This window comes from Xenopus laevis, chromosome 7L, assembly GCF_017654675.1.
Source record: "Xenopus laevis strain J_2021 chromosome 7L, Xenopus_laevis_v10.1, whole genome shotgun sequence".
NCBI classification, from domain to species: Eukaryota; Metazoa; Chordata; class Amphibia; order Anura; family Pipidae; genus Xenopus; species Xenopus laevis.
In genome coordinates, this window is record NC_054383.1 from 103,645,644 (window position 1) to 103,666,392 (window position 20,749).

The 20,749-nt window shown below is 39.3% G+C and overlaps 1 protein-coding gene across 5 annotated transcripts in view; it reads left to right on the plus strand.

The window, feature by feature from the left end:
• Positions 1-20,749, plus strand: part of LOC108696609 (espin) — a 110,844-nt gene that overhangs the window by 32,445 nt on the left and 57,650 nt on the right. For all 5 annotated transcript variants that reach the window (XM_041569419.1, XM_018226126.2, XM_041569420.1 and 2 more), the window contains exons 3-6: positions 5,290-5,476; positions 7,096-7,278; positions 8,575-8,706; positions 18,334-18,550. In XM_041569419.1, the coding sequence (XP_041425353.1) occupies positions 5,290-5,476; positions 7,096-7,278; positions 8,575-8,706; positions 18,334-18,550 (719 nt within the window). The remainder of the gene's footprint in view (positions 1-5,289; positions 5,477-7,095; positions 7,279-8,574; positions 8,707-18,333; positions 18,551-20,749) is intronic.

Here is a 20,749-nt window from a genome sequence, read left to right on the forward strand (position 1 = left end):
TATTGATTTATGAGAGAATTTATATTGCTATATTTACCACTAACTATTTAACCATTTCTTGTGTAACCATAACATAATAAATATCTGAATGAAAAGCATGAAACAGGAGGGTGATTTAGACAAGCTGTCTCTTAGAAAGTGTCTTGAGATCTACTGATCACCAGCTAAAGTTCTACTGGTAGACCCCAAACTATATTTTGGGTACCCCTGTTCTAGCAACTAGGGAATATTTTTTAAATGAAATATGTTTTGAAAGATGAGTAAAAAAAAATAATAAAATTGAGGCTGTGCAGTTTTATTGTTTTTGTTTTTATTCAGTGACCCTTGCAGCTATATAAACATGTATCCTTTGCAGCCTGGACGGAGACAAAATAGATCCATCTATAACATTCAAAAAAAATAATGAAAAGTGATCTTTACCTTTAATGTATCATGTTCAACAGAGCAGAAACATAGACGAATCAGAGATTATTGTCATGAACTTTTCTTTGACTCTCTTTTTCACCGTCAGTAATATTTGTGGGTCTGTGCATGTGAATATTTAGGGATACCCCCAATTGTAAAATATAAGGATATTATAAGTTACCAAGGAGTTCCATGATCGTATAAAAGCTGGAAGCCATAGTATAAGTGCTTTTATACAAAGGTGACTCTTTGGGGGGATCCTTCTCCTCCAGTCCCCCCTGCAACCACTAGATTTACTCCAATACTTGTATTTGTTGCCGCATTGACTGCCTGACTGATTATCTTTATGGATATGTGCAGCGGGGTGACTGTATGGTTAGCAATCTTGCTTTGCAGCACTGGGGTCCTGAGTTTGGTTCCAGTTGGTCACTATCTCCAAGGATTTTGTATGATCTCCCATGCCTATGTTGGGTTTCCTCCCACACTCAAAACATACAGACAGCTTTTGATTAAACTGAACCTTCTAAATAGTTTCTGAGCTCCAATGAGCTAGGGGAATGATGTATAATCTCTGTAAAGCACTTTGGAATATGTTGGAGTATATTCTTGAACCCTATCTCTGAACTTCTTGGCCCTTTTATGGTGTGTGCATTGCAAACCCAAACATTAAGCTGATGATTCCTATCTGAAATAATAATGTTTTTAAAACCCTTTATAATGTATTGCAGGGTATGAAATCCGCTCTCCTTGTTCTCCCAGAGATCCTTGCATTGATTTGTATAGGCTGACATTTATATGGAAATTGAGTATTCTTGCTCTGTCAAAAAGCCTTTTGTGTGAAATGAGCTTTGTTTGAAAGTGTCATTAATCTTAAAATGTCTTTGTCCTTTAAACAAGCGAAACTCGAACTAATGAATAAGCAGATCATTTGGGCGAGGCACTTGCTATTATCACAAACCTTGACCTGTGTGGGAAAGGAGACTGGGGCCATAGGAACTGAATGCAGAAGAAACTTTGGTACCGCTGCCTCTTCTCCAGATACCCGGGAATAACACTATTCACTACGAAAACAGTGGCACAGCCTTGAGAATTGCCAGGCCCAACTCAATTATTAGGCTTAGGAAGCTGGTCTGCTGCCCACATTCCCCTATACAAGCTCACAGCAACCCAACATAAGGGTAGTGTGCTTCTGATTATTGTTTTGCTTTTGCTCTCCCAGACTGTCATAAACATTTTTTCAAAAGCATTACTATTACAAAGTGCCTATATTTTCATGATTTCTTAGAAGAAAACCCAAAATGATGACCATTGCAAGCCCATTTAATTGTAACCTTTTAAACCTTTTGCTTCATGTCTGGTTGCATGGTGCTTGCAAATAAACTCTCACACCGTCATATTATCAATAACGTTTTTACTGGACTGTGGTTTCCTGCCAGAGTTGTCACGCATTGAGGGGTCTCACCAACAAAGATTTATATGGCCATTTCTAAGCCTAACCCTGCCACTTTAGGGCGCTGACATCAATTAACTCATCAGAGGAGCTCAAACTTTTCAGATAGCTTGTTTATGTCTGGCGTTTACTAACATTGGCTCTATAGACCTTGGCCTTTGTCCTTTGTGTCCTAATAAACGTTTTTGCAGTTTTAACTATTATTATGTTGTTTTGCTCTATAGACCTTGCCCTACAATGTACCTATAGTCTACCTGTGAACTTGACCTCAGGAGCCCCCGTTATACTAAGGTTACCAGATTTTCAGGGTAAATTCAAGTGACAAGTGAAAAATTGCTGGGGCAAATATATTAGACAATGGTCACTTTGGGGGGCACTTACCTATAAACCACTGTAATAGGGGCTATGGGGTAGGGTAGTAAATAATACCTGCCTCTCTGCCTGTTCCTCTCCCTGCTGCTTTCTCTTTCTAAGGGCAATCTCCACCTCCAGATTGACACTAGGTAACAACCTCCTGATAGAACAATCTTCATTATGAGAACTCCGAATTACGCAAAGACTATCTACCATAGACTCCATTTTATCCAAATAATACAAATTATTTAAATATGACTTCCTTTTTCTCTGTAATGATAAAACAGTACCTTGTACTTGATTCAAACTAAGAAAAAATTCATCTTTATTGGAAGCAAAACCAGCCTATTGGGTTTATTTAATATTTGCATGATTTTCTAGTAGACTAAACGTAGGAAGATACAAATTATGGAAATATCTGTTATCTGGAAAACCCCAGGTCCCGAGCATTCTGGACAGGTCCCATACCTGTACAATTTTACTATGGCCCTTTAAATTGCTAGCTCTGATTAGCAGGACCTCTCTAGTATCAAGCCATTCTATTTCTATTATGACTAATGCTGGTATATTTGGACCACTTTGTTATAAAGCTACTTAAAGGTGCTATATAACTTGTTAGTGTTAATAGGATACTGAATATGAGAATGAAGAATTATTGATAAAATGTATGTAATTTTAGCAGTTTACAATAGATAAGGCCTTATATGAGCAGGGGATTTGGAGTAGTGTGATGGAGTTTGGTGCATGCTTCTGAACTTGCAGGGTATAGGGAACTGTTCTGAGGTCTATAGTTGCTTATATTAAATACTGTATCTCGTTAGTGTATGGATCCAACCTGTAGGTTGCGCTAGACTCCATAAGAGAAGATAGAGCCCTTCACCCTTGCATTGGATTAACAGTACAGAGTAACATGTATCTGTTTTAACCATTATGCCTTAGCTTGCTCTTTATATTTATGTTTAAAAGTCAGTGATATACTTGATGATATACTTGTCTCTGATGCACATATTTACAGCTGGAGCAGATCTGTCACTACTCCTTGGTTTTTCAACAAACAGAATTTGATTCCAGACACTTGGAACAACTATAACCTTAGCTTCTGTATAAATAGTCGAAATAGTAGAATCAAGCATCAATTTCTGCTACTTGACCCTTTTTACCTATTTAAAGAAGAAGGTCACCTATTCAAAAAAAAAATGCACTTTTATTAAAAGGGAACATTTATTCAGCCAATAATAAACCATCCCCTTGTGTTTTTACTGCTAATCGTGACCTATACCAAAACAACTTTTCAGAAATGTCAATCTTTTTTTTTCTGTTTTCTAATTTCCTTTATAAAAAGTACATGCTTAAAGGGCAGAGTACTATAATAAAGTGTTATAATAAGGACCTAATCCGTATGTAAATGCATTCATTGGCTCTTATACGGTGGGGAATGTGTATTTTTTTAGCATAGCTAATCTAGTATATAAAAGCTTAGTGTTTATTACAGAAGGAATGTCAGTAATCCTGTGCGTGAAATCTGAATGATATACTGTATCGCCATCTAGTGGACATTAACAATAATTTCATGCTGTGAAATAAAATGTGAAAAGTCAACAGTAGCTGCACTTCAGTGCAATAATATTATATATATAATAATATAACATGATAAATTAGGGGCATGAATAATAATAGCAAGTGCTGCATTGATTGCAAATTGATTGCATTTCAATTAAACATGAATCAACATTGTTATTGTGGGGTGGAATTTTCCAGAAATGTCCTTGATTTGTCTCATATTCTAGTAATCTTAAAGGGGTGGTTCACCTTTTAAATTTGTTTTTGGTATGTTGTTAAGTGACCAATTATAAGCAACTTTTAAAATGGACTACATTATTTGTTTTTTTTATAGTTTTTGAATTATTTGTTTTCTTTTTCTTTCATAAGGGGGTCACTGGCCCCATTTAAAACAAATGCTCTGTAATGCTACACATTTATTATTGATATTTTTTATTATTGGTCTTTTTATTCAGGCCCTCTCCTACTTATATTCCAGTCTCTTATTCAAATCAATGCATGGTTTCCAGGATAATTTGGACCCTAGCAACCAGTTGATTGTAAACTGCAATTCATTGCCTATAGCTGAAGTTCCCTACCTAACAACCCTGTTACTTGTGTAAATGGGAAAATATTATTGTGTGTGTACTACAGGGGTGGCGTTTACACAAGAAAAAGCAGATTTGGGGTCAACAATTATGGTTGGTCCCAACATGGGTGGCCATACATGGAGAGATCCGCTCGTTTTGTGATGGCGCCAAATGAGCGGATCTCCCTCCGATATGCCCACCTTGAGGTGGGCAATATCGGGCTGATCCGATCGTGGGCCCTAGGGCCCAACGATCGGATCCTAACAATGCCTAACGGGTGGTCGGATCGCGGGACCGCATCAACGAATAGATGTGGCCGCGATCCAACGGGATTTTTTGTCCCATTCGATCGAGATCTGGCCGACTTTCGGCCAGATCTCGATCGGTGAAGCCCGTCATGGGGCCCCATACACGGGCCAATAAGCTGCCGACACGGTCTGTCGACAGCTTTTATCGGCCGTGTATGGCCACCTTAAGAAGGGCCCTCCCCCAAGGAAGTCTCAAATATTAGCCCACTGCTCACCTGGGACCACCAAGTCATTGGCCTTGCGAGGTTACCAAACAAGTGGATCGTTTCCCCAATATGCCCACCTAAACTGGGTGATATTGGGCTAATCTAAACAATTGTATTACAACGCCCTGAATATGAGCCATTGGTGTGAGGACCACATCAGTGAGTCAATGCTGTGCTTCATCCGACGGGAAAACCTGCCTGATTGTCATCTGGCCAATTTTCGACCAGATATTGGCCGGGTGGGCCTGTCGGAGGGCCCCATACATGGGCAGATAAGCTGCTGATTGGTCTGAAGGACCCAAAGTGGCATCTTAAATCTGCCCGTGTATGGCCACCTTAATTCTGGTTATATCACGGACAGGAAAAGCAGAATGTGGGAGACATTTTTACTGAATGTGGCGATATGTCAGTAATGACTGGCTATTATCTGTTTGCAGCGCTATTAATTCCCAGACGAAGAATGGTGCCACACCCCTCTACCTAGCTTGTCAAGAGGGTCACTTGGAAGTCATCCAGTATTTGGTCAAGGACTGTGGAGCTGATCCCCAAATAATAGCCAATGACGGGATGACACCCTTACATGCAGCTGCCCAGATGGGCCACAGCACAGTCATTGTTTGGTTGGTAAGTCTCTGCTATTGATCTCCACTTGTGCAAATTATGTTTTTCTTGCTTTAAGATTCAATTTCTTGTGTAACATGTCCATAATCCATACGAGGAACATCTCCACCCCAAAAACTGTGGAAAGCAAATATAATTCTAAGCAACTACAATATAGATTCATTAAAAATGTAATTGGTTTTAAAGATGTTTATAAATGTGGTTGCAGCTGAAAACTTTCTGTTATCTGGGTCTGAATTCAGTTCTCCTCTAGGTTTGTTAACCATATGAATTCTGTTTCAGGAGTCAGAAGCAAGAATGCAGAGCCAGATACAAAAAGTCATTAATAAATGCATTGCTGTGCAAACAGTACGGATGCAAATCGCAAGGTTTTATACATTTTGCAGCGTTCCCATCAGAATTCCATTATCATTGCAACTTCATCCAAAACAGTTGCATCAAAATGAATGCAATTGCATATGTGTTTTTTTGTGATTTGGCTGCTTGCTAACTCATTCTTAATGCATTTGTGCGCCAGTAACAATAAATTCCTCTGCATTTGCAATAACTGCGCAAAAACATAGGCTAATCAGCTAATCATAGGCTCAAAAACATCACCACAAATTGCTTTCTTGTTTGCACATGTGTATTTGTGGAAAAAGAATGCTAAGGATTTTAAACTGTGCCTTCACACTTTGTTGTCTATAGTAAAAAAAAAAAAAAAAAAGCTCTCTGTAATAGGTATATTTCACTTTAAACGTCATGAATGATTTTTAACTGTATGTAATCTATGCTGGGCAAAGGAAAGGGCAGAAAAGGCACGAGTTTGTATATAAAAAGTGCATTGATCTATATTGATCAGCAACCTGCAAATCCCCTATGCAAAGAAGGAAGGATACACATTTCTTACATCAGAAAAGATTCTAAGCGACCTTTTGATATACAAACTTACATGATTTCAAGTTCATTGCAAAACTGTTATTGAAATCTGTATCTGTCCCCTTTTGTTCTGACTTTGGAAAAAATTTAGCTGCTGCATCATAAAAAGCAAAAGTAAATTTAACATGATCTGTCCTCTGGGATTTTTTCAGGGCATCATTTTGAAAGTGATCTTTTAAATTATTGGAATTACATTAGTCTTCATTAGTCCCATACCAGATCAGAGGAGGTTGAACATATAAGGGATCTAAGCTCCTAGGCCAAGAAACTTTGTTCACATTAACATTGCTTTAAGGGCAAGTCATAAAATAACTCCAGCACACGTAGCATGCTCAAGGGATTTCTCCCGTGTTTAATGTCAATCCAACAATACAACGTTTCGGGGGCGTGCCCCTTCATTGACATTAAACACGAGAGCAATCCCTTGAGCATGCTACGTGTGCTGGAGTTATTTTATGTTCATTAATGTTGGAGGGGCCGTCTTCCTATACCCCAGGCACCGTACGTAATTATTGGGAGAGGCCAGGTGTGCGTGTGCGACTCCTTTGTTTAAGGGCAAGTCAACCATAAAATAAAAACTTGCCTAATAAAAGAAAATTCTAAGCAGCTTTCCAATATACATTTATTAAAACTTTTCATTTGGAAGGCTACATCTTTAGGACAGCAAAACAAATTAATAATGCTGTGTTTTCTTCTGTTTCCAGATGAGCTTTACAGACATCAGCCTCTCTGATAAAGATGGTGATGGAGCCACTGCCATGCATTTTGCTGCTAGCCGAGGCCATGCCAAGGTTTTAAGCTGGCTCCTTCTCCACGGAGGGGAAATATGCATGGATAACTGGGGTGGAACACCTCTACACGACGCTGCAGAAAACGGAGAGCTAGAGGTTCTATGCCATTGTCTTTATTCTGCTATTGTAATGTGCCTGTTTAACTCAGATGAATGAATTTTACCTGGTTTTATTGACACGTACAGGGAACCTTAAAAAATGAGGGATGTCCAAGCCCCTGAAAATTATTGTGTTCATAAAAGTTAATTATTGGACCCTCTTTAATACTCTACCAAAAGGTGGAGTCAGTCACAGCTGATAACACCATCAGAGAAGTAGCAATGTACCACTGGTGCTAGCTTTCACTGTGTCCTACTTTGGCCCTGATTTATGAAGTATCAAAAGGAAGAAATTATAATTGTGGTCAAGCCTAGGCATAAGATTTGGACAGGCAGCAGACACTTCTTTTTCAGAACACCTGATATTTGGTGCTCCATCAGCCCGACTCACTAGAAAGTTCTGTAGGAGATCATGTTATTGCTTGCTTCCATAAGAAAAAACTTCCAGCACTCTTGCACACTTCTTTCAGGCCTAGAATCCCATGAAGCTGTCCTAAAAATATGGGATAATTTACTTACCCTGGGGACACAAGTGCAGGAGTGCTAAGGGGTGCAAGAGTGTGCCTCAACCCACCCACCTCTCTTAGTTAGCACTTGATCCACTGGTCTCTGCACTGTGAAAAGTGAGAGATTAGCATTAGATATTATTATTTTTAATCAGTTCTAAACACATTTCTGCCATTATGCATATTGGCATTCTTCCTGTCATTTATTATTAGCTCGATGTCATAAGAGTCAAAAAGCAGAAAATAAAGAACCACAAAATGTCAAATTTTAGAGCTTTTCAATAAAATAGTTGCGACATGAGCTTATTCAGTTGGGCTTATGTAGAAATGATGCATAAACACTATCAAAACTGCTAAACCTTAATATAATTTTTTCTTACATAGACATAATTCATTCCACAGATTGAAGGGAAACCATTGTACTCCACAAACTGTTTCCCAGCTTGCCTTAGGCTCACAGTGTAATGCAGCCCCTCCCTCACTTTTTTCCATTGTGACCAGAAGTTTTCTGGGACTTGAAGTTTCTCTGCTTTCCCTAGTGGTTGGGGCACAGATTTTCTGGAAAGCAAAGGGACATCATTCATTTATATTCATTTTTGGCATTTCAAAATGAGCTCATGTTAAAAAAGGGGGGAATATGTTCATTTTAAATGAGATGAAGGCAAGTCTTGTTTTTTACAATTACACATTGTTTCCTGGAGTCTGAATTTCATTATGATATTTGTAATTGTCCATTTACATTAGGAGATAATTATTAATTTTTTATTGTTATTGCCCTTATATCTTAGTGCTGCCAGATCCTCGTGGTTAACGGAATTAAATTAGGAATCCGAGACCTTGATGGTTACACAGCCGCAGAGCTCGCTGAATATAATGGACACTTTCATTGTGCTAAATATCTCAGGACGGTGGAAAATATGGTAATATTTTCTTCTTAATTTCCTATCTTTTGTATTAAATTCCATTAGGACAGAACTTTGTATTATATGCATTTTAAACTTATTCATAACTGGCATAATAAGATGCAGAATTGATTTACAGTTACATTATCTTGATGGAGCATTATCTTGGACTTAACAGTTATTCTGCAGGCCAAACATCCATGTGGTTATTACCAACCCCTTTTTAATGGTCCTCTTATGCCTTTAAAAACAGATGTTGTTGGACAGCAGCCCCCTATAAAAAGCTATGGCATATGTCATGGATTTATTCAATATGCATGCTAGTTGTATTTTGCTTGGCTAACTTCTTTTCTGTTCTGTTTCACTAACCTATGGATCTTTCTAGCTGGACACTGCAAAACCATCTTTGTAGAATTTCCTAAAGCATGGAATCAGAAAATGTTACTATTGGGCTTATGCCAAGTCTCCAAGTCTGAAGAAGCTGCAAGGGAATCTTGGGAAATACTAGGAAAATGGCAGTTGTAGTGCTTCAGCTCTAATATATTGGCACCTTATAGTTTTCTATACTTCCCTTGTCATTTATCATTTCCTTTTAGCAGAGTGAAAGTAGATTTTATTGATTTAAGAAGCTATTTTCTTATATCTTGATTCCAACTAAGAGAGTTGGATCTATAGTCCAGTTTAAATGGATGCTATAGGTGGCTTTTCTACACATTTAGATTTTTAGCAGATATGAAATGATTGGATGTGTGGCTGATTTTATTAACCACATTTATACGAGCCCAAAGTGCATATAGATGGTAAAATGGAGCCCCATCATAAAAGAAGACGTTACAGAGGTCTTGGTGGGAAAGTGATTTGGTTGTCTGCACCCTCCACCCATTCATGTGGTGCCTAAGATCTTGCAGATTTCGATCTCATTAGACTGAGCATACCATCTGACAATCTCAGACTAACTTGCAGTGCACTCATCTCCTCCTTGCACTCGCTTACCGCCGCAACACTAGATGAAGTTCGCTAACTTCTAGCCTGCTCAAAACACACAACCTTCTCCTTTGACCCCATGATCTCTCGCCTCAATTATCCAATCTCTGATACACTCTGTCCTTCACTTAAGGTGGCCATAGACACACAGATCCTATCATACGAATCGAGGATTTGTACGATTTTCGGATCATGATTGGCGTGTGCCGACATCTTTCGTCCGGCGGAGATCGGTCGTTTGGTCGATTGGTCAGGTTTGAGTTTGACCGGACCGATCCCGCCGGAGCCCACGGCACATCGTAATCGGATTGTTCGGCCATATGGCCGAACAATCAGATTACCCCCTTAATTCCAGTTCTCTTGTCAACTATGGTCCGGTTTCCCTTCTTCCATTCTCATCCAAATTTCTGGAAAGGCTTGTTTATAAACGCCTGATCCAGCATCTCACTCACAACTCCCTTCTCTACCCCCTGCAATCTGGCTTTCGCCAAACACACGACTCGACTGAAACTGCACTCACCAAAGTAACCAATGATCTTCTACTGGCAAAGTCTAAAGGTCACTATTCCATACTCATCCTTCTAAATCTCTCTCCAGCCTTTGACACAGTTGACCACCAATTCCTCCTAGACAATCTATGTATTTTCGATTCTATGGCATTTGTGACACTGCTTCTTCATGGTTTACATCTTATCTGTCTGACATTCCATTAAAGTTACCTTCTCTAACTCTACTTATACTACATTCCCTCTCTCTGTCTAAGTTCCTCGAGGCTTTGTTGTAGGCCCTCTGCTGTTCTCACTCTATCCTACTTTGCCAGGAAAACCTATTCAGTCATTTGGACTTCAGTATCAACTTCATGCTGAAGACACCCAACTCTACTTGTCTAATCCTGACCTCTCTCCTTCTGTCCTTTCCCAAGTTACAAACTGCCTTTCAGCTGTCTCCTCCTGGATGTCACAGCATCATCTGAAACTGAATCTTTCTAAAACGGAACTCAGTACATTTCCTCCAAGATCTTCCCCTGTACCTCAGATATCACTCACAGTAAACAACACCACCTTTCATTCGACCACACAAGCACGCTGCCTAGGAGTTTTCCTAGACTCTCATTTGTCTTTTTCACCACACATCCAAACACTTGCAAAATCTTGTCGTATTCAGCTGTACAACATTGCCCAAAAATGACCACATCTCAGTTCAGACTCAACCAAAACACTTATCCAGTCTCTTATCATCTCCCGTCTTGATTACTGCAACCTACTCCTCGCAGGTATTCCAACCAGTCCCCTTTCACAACTCCAGTTTGTTCTAAATGCTGCTGCTAGACTCATTCATCCAGGGCCGATCCTGCGCATTTCGCCGCCTGGGGCAGGCTTAGTTTTGCCGCCCCCTTCCCCACAGTACTCACTTTTCCAGACCGGGACGGGGTAGGGGGGGTCCACGTCGCTAATGCAGAGCGCAAAGTTGCACGCTCTGCACTAGAAGAGCCGAATTTCCGGGTTGAAAACCGGAAATTGGGCTCTTAGTTACCAGGAGCGGCATTTCTGCCGCCCCTGGTAAACAGGGGGGCACTGCCGCCTGAGGCGAGTGCCTCAACTCGCCTCATTGGCAGAGCGCCCCTGCATCCATCTATCTCACCGCTCAACATCAGCTGCTCCCATATGCATGACCCTTCACTGACTGCCAATCTCCACTAGAATCAAATAGAAACTACTCACACTTACATTCAAGGCCCTTAACAGTGAAGGCCCTCTGTATATTTCATCTCTGATCTCAAAATTCACTCCTTCACACAACCTTCGCTCTGCTTCTGACCTTCGCCTCGCTTATCCTCTCATCACTTCAGCCCATTCTTGTCTATAAGTCTTCTCTTGGGCCTCTACTTTTCTCTGGAACTCTCTGCTTCGAGCTGTCAGACTTTCTCCTTCTTTCCAAACTTTCAAACACTCCTTAAAGACCCCTATGTTTAGAGAAGCTTATCCAATGTACCTTAATCAATCATTGCGGTATAATCAGTTACAAAATTATAAACTTCAAAGTTATAAACTAAGGTAAAGCACTGCGTAACTTGTAGACGCTATATAAATAAATGACGATGATTCTGAATTTCTGCATACATGATTATATAGCAGTTAATCTCTTTTTCAGAAGATTTAGCCTCTATAATCTTCATTATTCTCCACCTCTGGCAATGTACATTAATGACATGCATAGTGATTTTGCAACTCATCAGAGTTAATCTTTGTATTTTAAAGGAGTGCATTTCCTTTAATGCCAGACAAAAGGAAAAAAACAATGCTGTTATTTTTTACTACCTAAATCCTGACATAATCAGTTGAAGGTAAATAGTATTGATTCAGGCAGAGGACTTTCTGATATCAAAAGTGTTACAAAAGCTGTATAAAAGCTGTGATGCTGCCTCATGGCTATGTTTACTGTGGCACAGAGTATTTATTACTCTAATATTTACCCCCCTTTTTCTGAACTGTTAGGGCAATGCTGAACAGGGCTAAGAGGGACTTGTGCCTAGGGTTGCCACCTGGCCGGTATTTTACTGGCCTGGCCAGGTAAAAATGATGGTTGATCCTAATGTTATTAATAGGGAAAAAAGAAAAAAATATTTTTTTTCCATAAAAGGTGGCAACCCTACTTGTGCCCAAGGCAAGTAAATCTTGAGCACTGCTGGCCACTGGTTTGCCACAAAACCTTCACCCTTCCACTCGAGACCCCAGACTCCCCCACACCAATCCAGTACCCTCTTACCTCCTAATCTGCTCACCATTTCAGAACCTAGTAAGATAGGATGGGAGTTGGATCAGAGTATACTTTCTATTAATTGCTCTTTAATTATATGCCCTCCCACCAGTTGTGCTCTAGGAAGCTGGGCAATGACACACAACTCAAATTCACCTGTGGGGTGAGCATGTTGTGTGCCAGCAGGTCAGGTGATCGCTGCTCAGAAATTTTTCATTGAGAATTTCAGCAATGCACTTCCAGAATGGAACACAAAGAATTGCCCCCCTTTATCTGTACAAAGCACTGTCTGTGTGGGGCAGCGTTACAAATATTGGTGGTACAGGGCTGTTCCCTGGCATGATCCTAGGCCACAAAAGGAGCTAGGAAGCCCTCCACTTACTCTGCTCCTACTCATTTTAAAATGCACTGGGATGTTTCCCTTCATTTATAGATTAACCAAGCTGTCTAATTATGTGACAAGGGATGCTTAAGCGTTTGCACACTGAATGCTCTGATTGTGATCAGTGGTTAAAAGAAGAAAGTAAATAACCCGGAGATTTAAAGTTTGGGTTTAAGAGGATTTTCAAAACTGACTTTCCAACAGGATATAAAGATGCTTATCAGAATGTATGCTTGCTTTACTTTTCAAGTGTCCCAATGGTTAATAAACCTTTCCCAAAACCAGAGAGCATATTGGCTGCACTGATATTTGGATTAAGTGCAATATAGACATATTATAACAGTTAGTAATGGCATAGTGTTTTTTAGTCCTGCTTTATTGATGTTGAGAGACCCTTTCAGACTGCCTGGTTACTAGAAGCAGTTAGTAAATGTTGGCCAAGAGGTCCAAAAAGCTAACCCCATTCTCATGGGGGGCCTTGCTAAAGGCCTATAAACTCAGGTGTAAACCATTAATGAAGGTTTTATGTAAACCAATAAGGCCTAGTTGTATGAATCCACACCATCAATCCACCCTACACCCCTGAAGGTTACTTTGTAACATGACCCCTTCATACTATAGCTTGCTTTTGAGAATAAATATTATAAATATAATATATGTCTAATATTTATATGGGACCACTGGAATGCCCGAAGGCAGACACAGCCCCTGTGCCTATGGGGTGTTTTCCTGCCTGGTAAACTTATAATAAAAGTACCAGCTTTGTTTTTAAGGGGTGGTTCATCTTGAAGTTAACTTTTAGTACAATATAGAATGTCCTATTCAACTTTGCAATTGGTTTTCATCATTTATTTTGTAAACTTTTTTTAATTATTTGCCTTCTTCTTCTGACTCTTTTCAGCTTTCAAATGGAAGTCACTTACCCTGACATACAAAAATCTATTGCTCTGTGAGGCTACAATTTTATTGTTATTGTTACTTTTTATTAATTATCTTTCTATGTAGGCCCTCTCCTATTCATATACCTGTGTCTCGGCCAAACCATTGCCTAGTTTGGGGTAAATAAGACCCTAGCAACCTGAAATACTCAACAGGAGAGCTGCTGAACAAAAAGCTAAATAGCTGGAAAACCATGAAAAAAACCCTTAAAAATAGACCATTGCAAATTGTCTTAACAAATCAGTGACTGCATCACACTAAAAGTTAATTTAAAAGTGAACAACCTCTTGAAGTGTCATCTATATCTGCTTTTACCACCACCACACACAACGGTGTTTTATTTGCAGTTGATATTGCCTGTCTCTTTATTGACTACAAAATCAAATATAAAATAAATAGCCCAAAATTTCTGTCTATTTAACAAGGGTTGCTTGGACCTGGGAGAACATTTATATGCAACTTAATCAAATTCCATGTAGCTTCTAAGTAGAGCGAGTGATAGAGTTACTATCTTGTGCAGAATCTGACCAGATGATTGTGAGTAAATGTTAATGATCTGTCGGCATTACCATATGAGTAGGATGGAAAGTGCTTAGTTCCCTGAAAGCGTCTTTGGCTGCACTGGAAATGTGCAAGTCTTGTAACTTGACTTTCTTTGCACCCAGAGGGTATCACATAACAGGGACATAGTATTCTGCAAATTCTGCCTGTTTTTATACACTGTTGTTTCTGTTGAAAGCTGACAGGGAGGTGGAAGGTAAGTTCTCCTGTGCAAGAGGATTTATCTGTGGTTATTGATGTTTGAATAGAAACTGTCATGTATTTTGTTTACCGTGTTCAGGGTAGAGATGAGCTTTGCTGTGTCGGCTCATTGTGTTTAAAGTGCATTTTACTAAAAATAATGCTATGGTATTAGATATATAGCAGTCAAAACTGATACACTAATGGAATAATGCTGAAGCCAACAGTTACAGAAAACAAAGTCTTGTCTGTTTTCCGTATATTGTAGTTTTAGGGCTAAAAAGGGCTGTAGGTTTTGAGATTCTTTGATAAAGGTGCAACAGTGCTGTCACATGTATGTCATGCTTAACAAAAAAGTTCTGTATAATATTTAAAGTCTTAGGTAATAACAATTGCAATCATTTTCCAGGTTTTACATTTCTGGGGCCATAATCCTGCCCTGAAGCCTCCCAGTTTTAGTGATAGAATGATGACTGGAAGTGCTGATCTAAGTATATACTGGGTTCTTTTCTTATATAAAGTAATCTGTTGACTCCACCTTGCTGTGCCGAATTTGCCTTGTGCTATGTATATTTTTGGTCTGAGCCTGTTTCATTACTAGTTGTGGTAGCTGAACTCACTGCTCTTTTCAGTTACTCTTATTGCTACATGACTTAACTAAGTTCGTATGATGCTAGAAGGCCTGCTCAGTTGTATGTTTGCTTACATCATTTCAGTTGCTTAAACTCACAAATGAAACGTCTATATTCATCACACTGTGAATCACAGAGCTGCAGACTGTGCAAGATTTAACATCCATCTATTTTGAAAGTCCTCCTGCAGTAAATGGCTTTTTATAGAAGTACACCTTTTATTTTACATTGGTTTCCGTAGTCAGATTTGTGTGAATTTAAACCGGGAAAGAAGAGCAGGAATCCCTGATAAAATTAGATTAAAGTCCATTGGTACTCTCTAAGGGTAAGGTCACACTGGGCAATTCGAGGAGATTTAGTCGTCCAGCGACTATTTGCCTTTTCTTTGGGGCAACTAATCTCCCCGAACTGCTTCCCCCTGTCTTCCGCCTGCTAGAATGAGAAATCGACTGCGGCATGGCACTTCGTTTTCTGAAGTAGCCCGAAGTTGAATAACAAGGAAACTTTGGGTGACTTCGGAAAACGAAGCACCGCGAGTGCCAAGCCGCAGGCGATTTCTCATTCTAGCAGGCGGATGACAGGGGAAGAGACGATTAGTCACCGGGTGACTAAATCTCCCCGATTCTCCCAGTGTGACCTTACCCTTAAACTAACTGTCTGACTAGTCATTAAGGGAAAACCATTCAGGGGCAGATATAGAGTATACCCTTTACAAGGCTGCATAGTAGCCCTCACTCACTCACTCAGACAGACAGCTGCGTTCTATTTTACTGTTTATTTATTATGTCATTTGTGTCACTGTTACACTTTTATGTGTTTTTTTTCACGTTGTGTTTTGAAGGCACAGATGACCCATTTTGGGCTGCAGGACTTGGGACAGAAGGCTTCCCGTTTTAAGGGAGAATAATTTTTGACTGCATCTTTGTGCACTTTGGTAACAATCAAAGCACTGCCTCAGGCTTTCCGTGAGGAAAAAAATATGTAACTACCCTACAGCAGACCCGGCAACAGCAGGGGGGGGGGCATTCAGTTTCAGCACCAGGGGTTTTCCTGTCAGAAGGCAAGGTGAAAACCTTTCCTCAGGTGGTAGACTAGTTACCAGGGGCAGCAAATCTGGTAACTTTAAAGGAACAGTAACACCAAAAATTTAAAGTGTATTAAAGTAACAAAAATATCATTTACTATTTCCCTGCACTGGCAAAACTGATGTGTTTGCTTCAGAAACACTACTATAGTTCATATTAACAAGCTGCTGTGTAGCAATGGCGGACATTAAAAAAAGGCTATATGGCACAAGTTAAATAGTGGAGAAGAGATAACACCATTAAGTTCTACAGAGCTTATCTGCTGTGAAACCTGAGCCTTTTTCCCTTTGAATGGCTGCCCCCATTGCTACACAGCAGCTTATTTATATAAACAATAGTAGTGTTTCTGAAGCAAACACAGCAGTTTTACTAATGCAGGGCAACACTGCATTATATTTATATTACTTTAAAATACTTTCATTTTTTAAGAGCTGAAACACTGCTCTGCCTGCCTATTCTCATACGCCATATCTATGCATTAATCAAGCTTCTAGTTTTTGTTGTGAAAGAGATCATATAATTAGTCATCTAAACTCGAACACATGTAATGGATAACTTCTTAATTGGAAAAGAACCAATTATCAACCATTTATCTGCCTGACGTACGTACTGGCTTTGCAGTACATGAACCATGGATTAGTCTCTGCTTGAGAAGGATATTTTTGGTTTTAGCTATTAGGGATACAGAACCAGGAAAAGATTCTGCGGCAGTGTAAAAAAAAAAAGAAAAGGATATATTGATTTTTTATTTGTAATTGAATCTTTCTGAATGGATGTGGGTGTGTGTTAAATATATCTGTGTGGTTGTTAGTAAATTATTAATATTCCATCCCTTTCTGTGCAGGGCCATAGCAACAAGGGTTGTGGATGTTATCGTTACATATGTTCACTAGTGCTGCCACCCCTTTTATACGCCCATGTCTTCAAAATGAAGGCAAGTTGTATTCATGTAGGCATTAAGCATGAGGGTTTCCATACATGGCTGGAAATAAAGGGATAACCCAGGGGAGGAGCCAGTTGAAGAATTCCTGCATCAAGGCATAGAACTTCCATTTTATAAGTGTTGACTAATTACTGATTTATGTAGTAGTAGACTTTGGCTATGAATGTAATAGAAGTATCCACAACAATCCTAATGGAAGTATATATATGTATCCCTGTTGCAGTTGACCTGGATTTTATTTTTTACAGGTCTGTAACAGCTATTATAATAATTAGTAACTGCGTCACACTGAGACACAGATGGTCCCAGGGCAGTGTGGAAATCCACACAATAAACAACATTATAATTGAAAAACGACATGACAGTCCTATTCTGCTAATGGCAGTTTATTCTACTTGATGTTGATTTTATTGTGTACATATGCTGCTGCTGATAGAATATCAATTTGCTGCAATATAAATCTGGCTTCCAGAAGGCAATGCAATGGTGTTACCCTTAACAGCGAACATAATTATTGTGATGGTAACTCTCAGGGGACATGAGACAATTTCATTGGTCCCAAGGGAAAAACGAGCTTAGCTGTGGAAGGTTCTATATTTTTCCTCTATGATTGTGAAAAAGGATTTGTGCACAGAACATTGCCACTTAAAGGGAATCTAACAAGTAACCATCAGGGGGGTCCTGCTTGGGCAGTAAACATGGGCAATGTAAGTATATTATTGCACACTTTGCTTTTAATACACAGTAAGTGAAATTGCAGTGATAGCAGTGAACCTTCGCAGGCCATTGGCCATTGTCTGCAAGTGTATCTGCCGGAGCCTGTGGCTTCTCAGATGGTGTGGAATTGCAGCTCCACTAAACTTCTGCAAGCCACTAATACCTTCCTTATGAGATACTAACCCATGTCTCTATCATATTGCATGTTGAATGTACTGTCTACATTAGGGGCATATGAAAACAAGACATGGCAGGATGGGATAGACTACTCATATTTTTGAATTGAATGATGTATGTCAACCCCGATCATTTGACCATTCACAACTGAAGTTTAAGTTCAACAATGGAACAGTGAGAGGATCTAGCTGTTTGTTTAAAGAGCTGAGGTTACCTGATAAGCTTGCTTCATCATAACTTTCTATATGTATTACAAAAATGCCATCAAACGATTCATTTGTCTTCTAGAGTGTGGAGCACAGAGTCCTGTCCCGGGATCCTTCTGCAGATATAGAACTGAAGCAGCCAGATTCAGGGATGTCGTCTCCAAACACAACCATGTCAACACAACCTGCCCATTTTGATATTGGGTCTCCTTCTAGTACATTGTCCAACTATGACTCCTGCAACTCCAGCCAATCCAGTGTGGGAGATAAAAAGAATCAGCATGAAGCTCATGGAGCTAGTAAGTACAGTATCCTAGGACTATGGTTATGTATTCTCAGAGTAAGCATCTGAATACTCAGCTCTTGGTCATAAGAGAAACCCACAATATATTTTCTCCCATTGTAAATTAATACAAAGGAGACAATATACATTTCAGTCGTACAATCCATAAACTGCATTTGTGTTCATGCTGGAACAGAATTTTACCCCAGAGAATAGACTACATTAAACAAAGCAGTCAAATTTGGTTATTATATGGTTCTTAATTCGTGCATTGTGCCCCCTCACACATACCCCCTATCATATCCACCGACTCCTACCTCCCCAGTGATTCTCTGTAGAATAATAACTTCTTGTTTATTTACATAAGGACAATATGGAATATAGAAACTGCTGGAAACAACCCATGCCATTAACAACTACCTGTTACTATAGCAAAAGAGTTTTGGATATGTGCAGGAGGCACAGAAAGGACAGAAAGAGGGACAAAATACAAGAGACCATAACATGGATGTCACTAATAAAACACAAACATTTCCTTCTGCTATCTTATAGTGACATTTACTTATATTAATTTAAGACCACACAGACCACCACCTAGTCGTAGCTCTAAATTGTACTACTAGGCCAGTGGTTGGCAGTTATGCCAGAAATAATCCTGCATAGTTTATCATGTAATTAATGTAAATGATAAAGTGCTTAGGACTTTTTTGTGTGTCAATTGGCTTGTGCAAATATTTTTCCATGTTTCTCGTGATATACTTATGCTGACACAGAGTGGCATTTGTTTATCAAAAGTATTTTCAGACGCATTGCTATTCTGTGTCCTTGCTTTTCTGTACTGTGATGTGTTTGATCTGGCAAAACTGGTCTTCTTACAATTAACATTGTGCCCGTGTGGTCATGTGGAGTCTCCATTTTATTCAAAACTGGCCAGATTTATCTGCCCATGTCTATTTAGTTTGCGTAGTCAACCCTAATCCTATAAGACAAAGGTCATAACTTAGAGGAATAGAGCCTGAAGCAGTGGGAGGGGGTTACAGGCCAACATTTTCAATAGCAAGGATCGCTAAATATACAGTATATCAGACTTCATTGATGCAACTGCTGCACCTGAGGCACATGTTAAATGCAGGGGTATAAGACGAACTGCCTGGGCCGCATAACAACAATGTTTTTGTGCCCCCCTACATAACGTTCCAGAATTGATATAATTTGTATTGTTGTCCAAGTACCCTACAAGGTCTATCTGAAGTACCACCTGAAAGCACACAAAGCATTCATTGTGCAGCTGTGATGGTTTTATGTATACAAAGCAACTGAAAGTTGCTGGGCAAAATTAGTAACCAAAGAGTAAATGGATGTGTCCTGGTCTTTAAATATGGTTTTGCTCACTCATGCATGTGACATTTCCAGCAAACTGTTCAGAATGAACAATTAGATCTGTACTGATCAGCAGATATATAAAAATATATATACATGCCTAGTCTAAACTACCTGTAGCGCTTGAGATCAATGTAGCCTTGGATAATTATGCTTGTCCAAGAAGTACTCCAAGTCACTATTAAAGCCATTTAAAAATAGAATCTGCCATCACAACATCACACGGCAGGGTATTCCACAACTTCATTGTGTTCACTGTAAAGAACCATATTCGGGCTTCAAGTGAAATTTCATTTTCTAAGGTCTAAAGGGTTGGCATCTTATTTTTTCTGTGATGAAATATCCCTCTGCTATCAGTCTATAATGTCCTCTAATATACATGAAAAGAGTAATCATGTCCCCTTGCAAGCACATTTTCTTCATTGAAAACAACCCCAATCATTATATTTTAGTTGCATGTCTCTGCACTATTTGCAGCTCATTAATATCGTTCTTAGTGACTAGGGCCCAAAAACTGCACTGCATACTCAAGATGAGATCTTACCAGTGTTTTTCATGCCTTAAGTTTTTGTCCTTTTTATGCAAGATAACACTTTGTTTGTTTAAGTAGCACACAAAAAACAAAAAAACAAATCCTTCTCAATGAATGCGGTCCCCAACGCAAGCCATTCATGTATAACTTGCATTTACGTTATTTCTACCATAGTGTATAACCTTGCTTTTATCAATTAGGGATGCACCAAATCCACTATTTTGGATATGGCTGAAGCCCCAAATCCTTTGTGGAAGATTCAGCCGAATAACAAACCAAATTCAAATCCTATTTTGAATATTC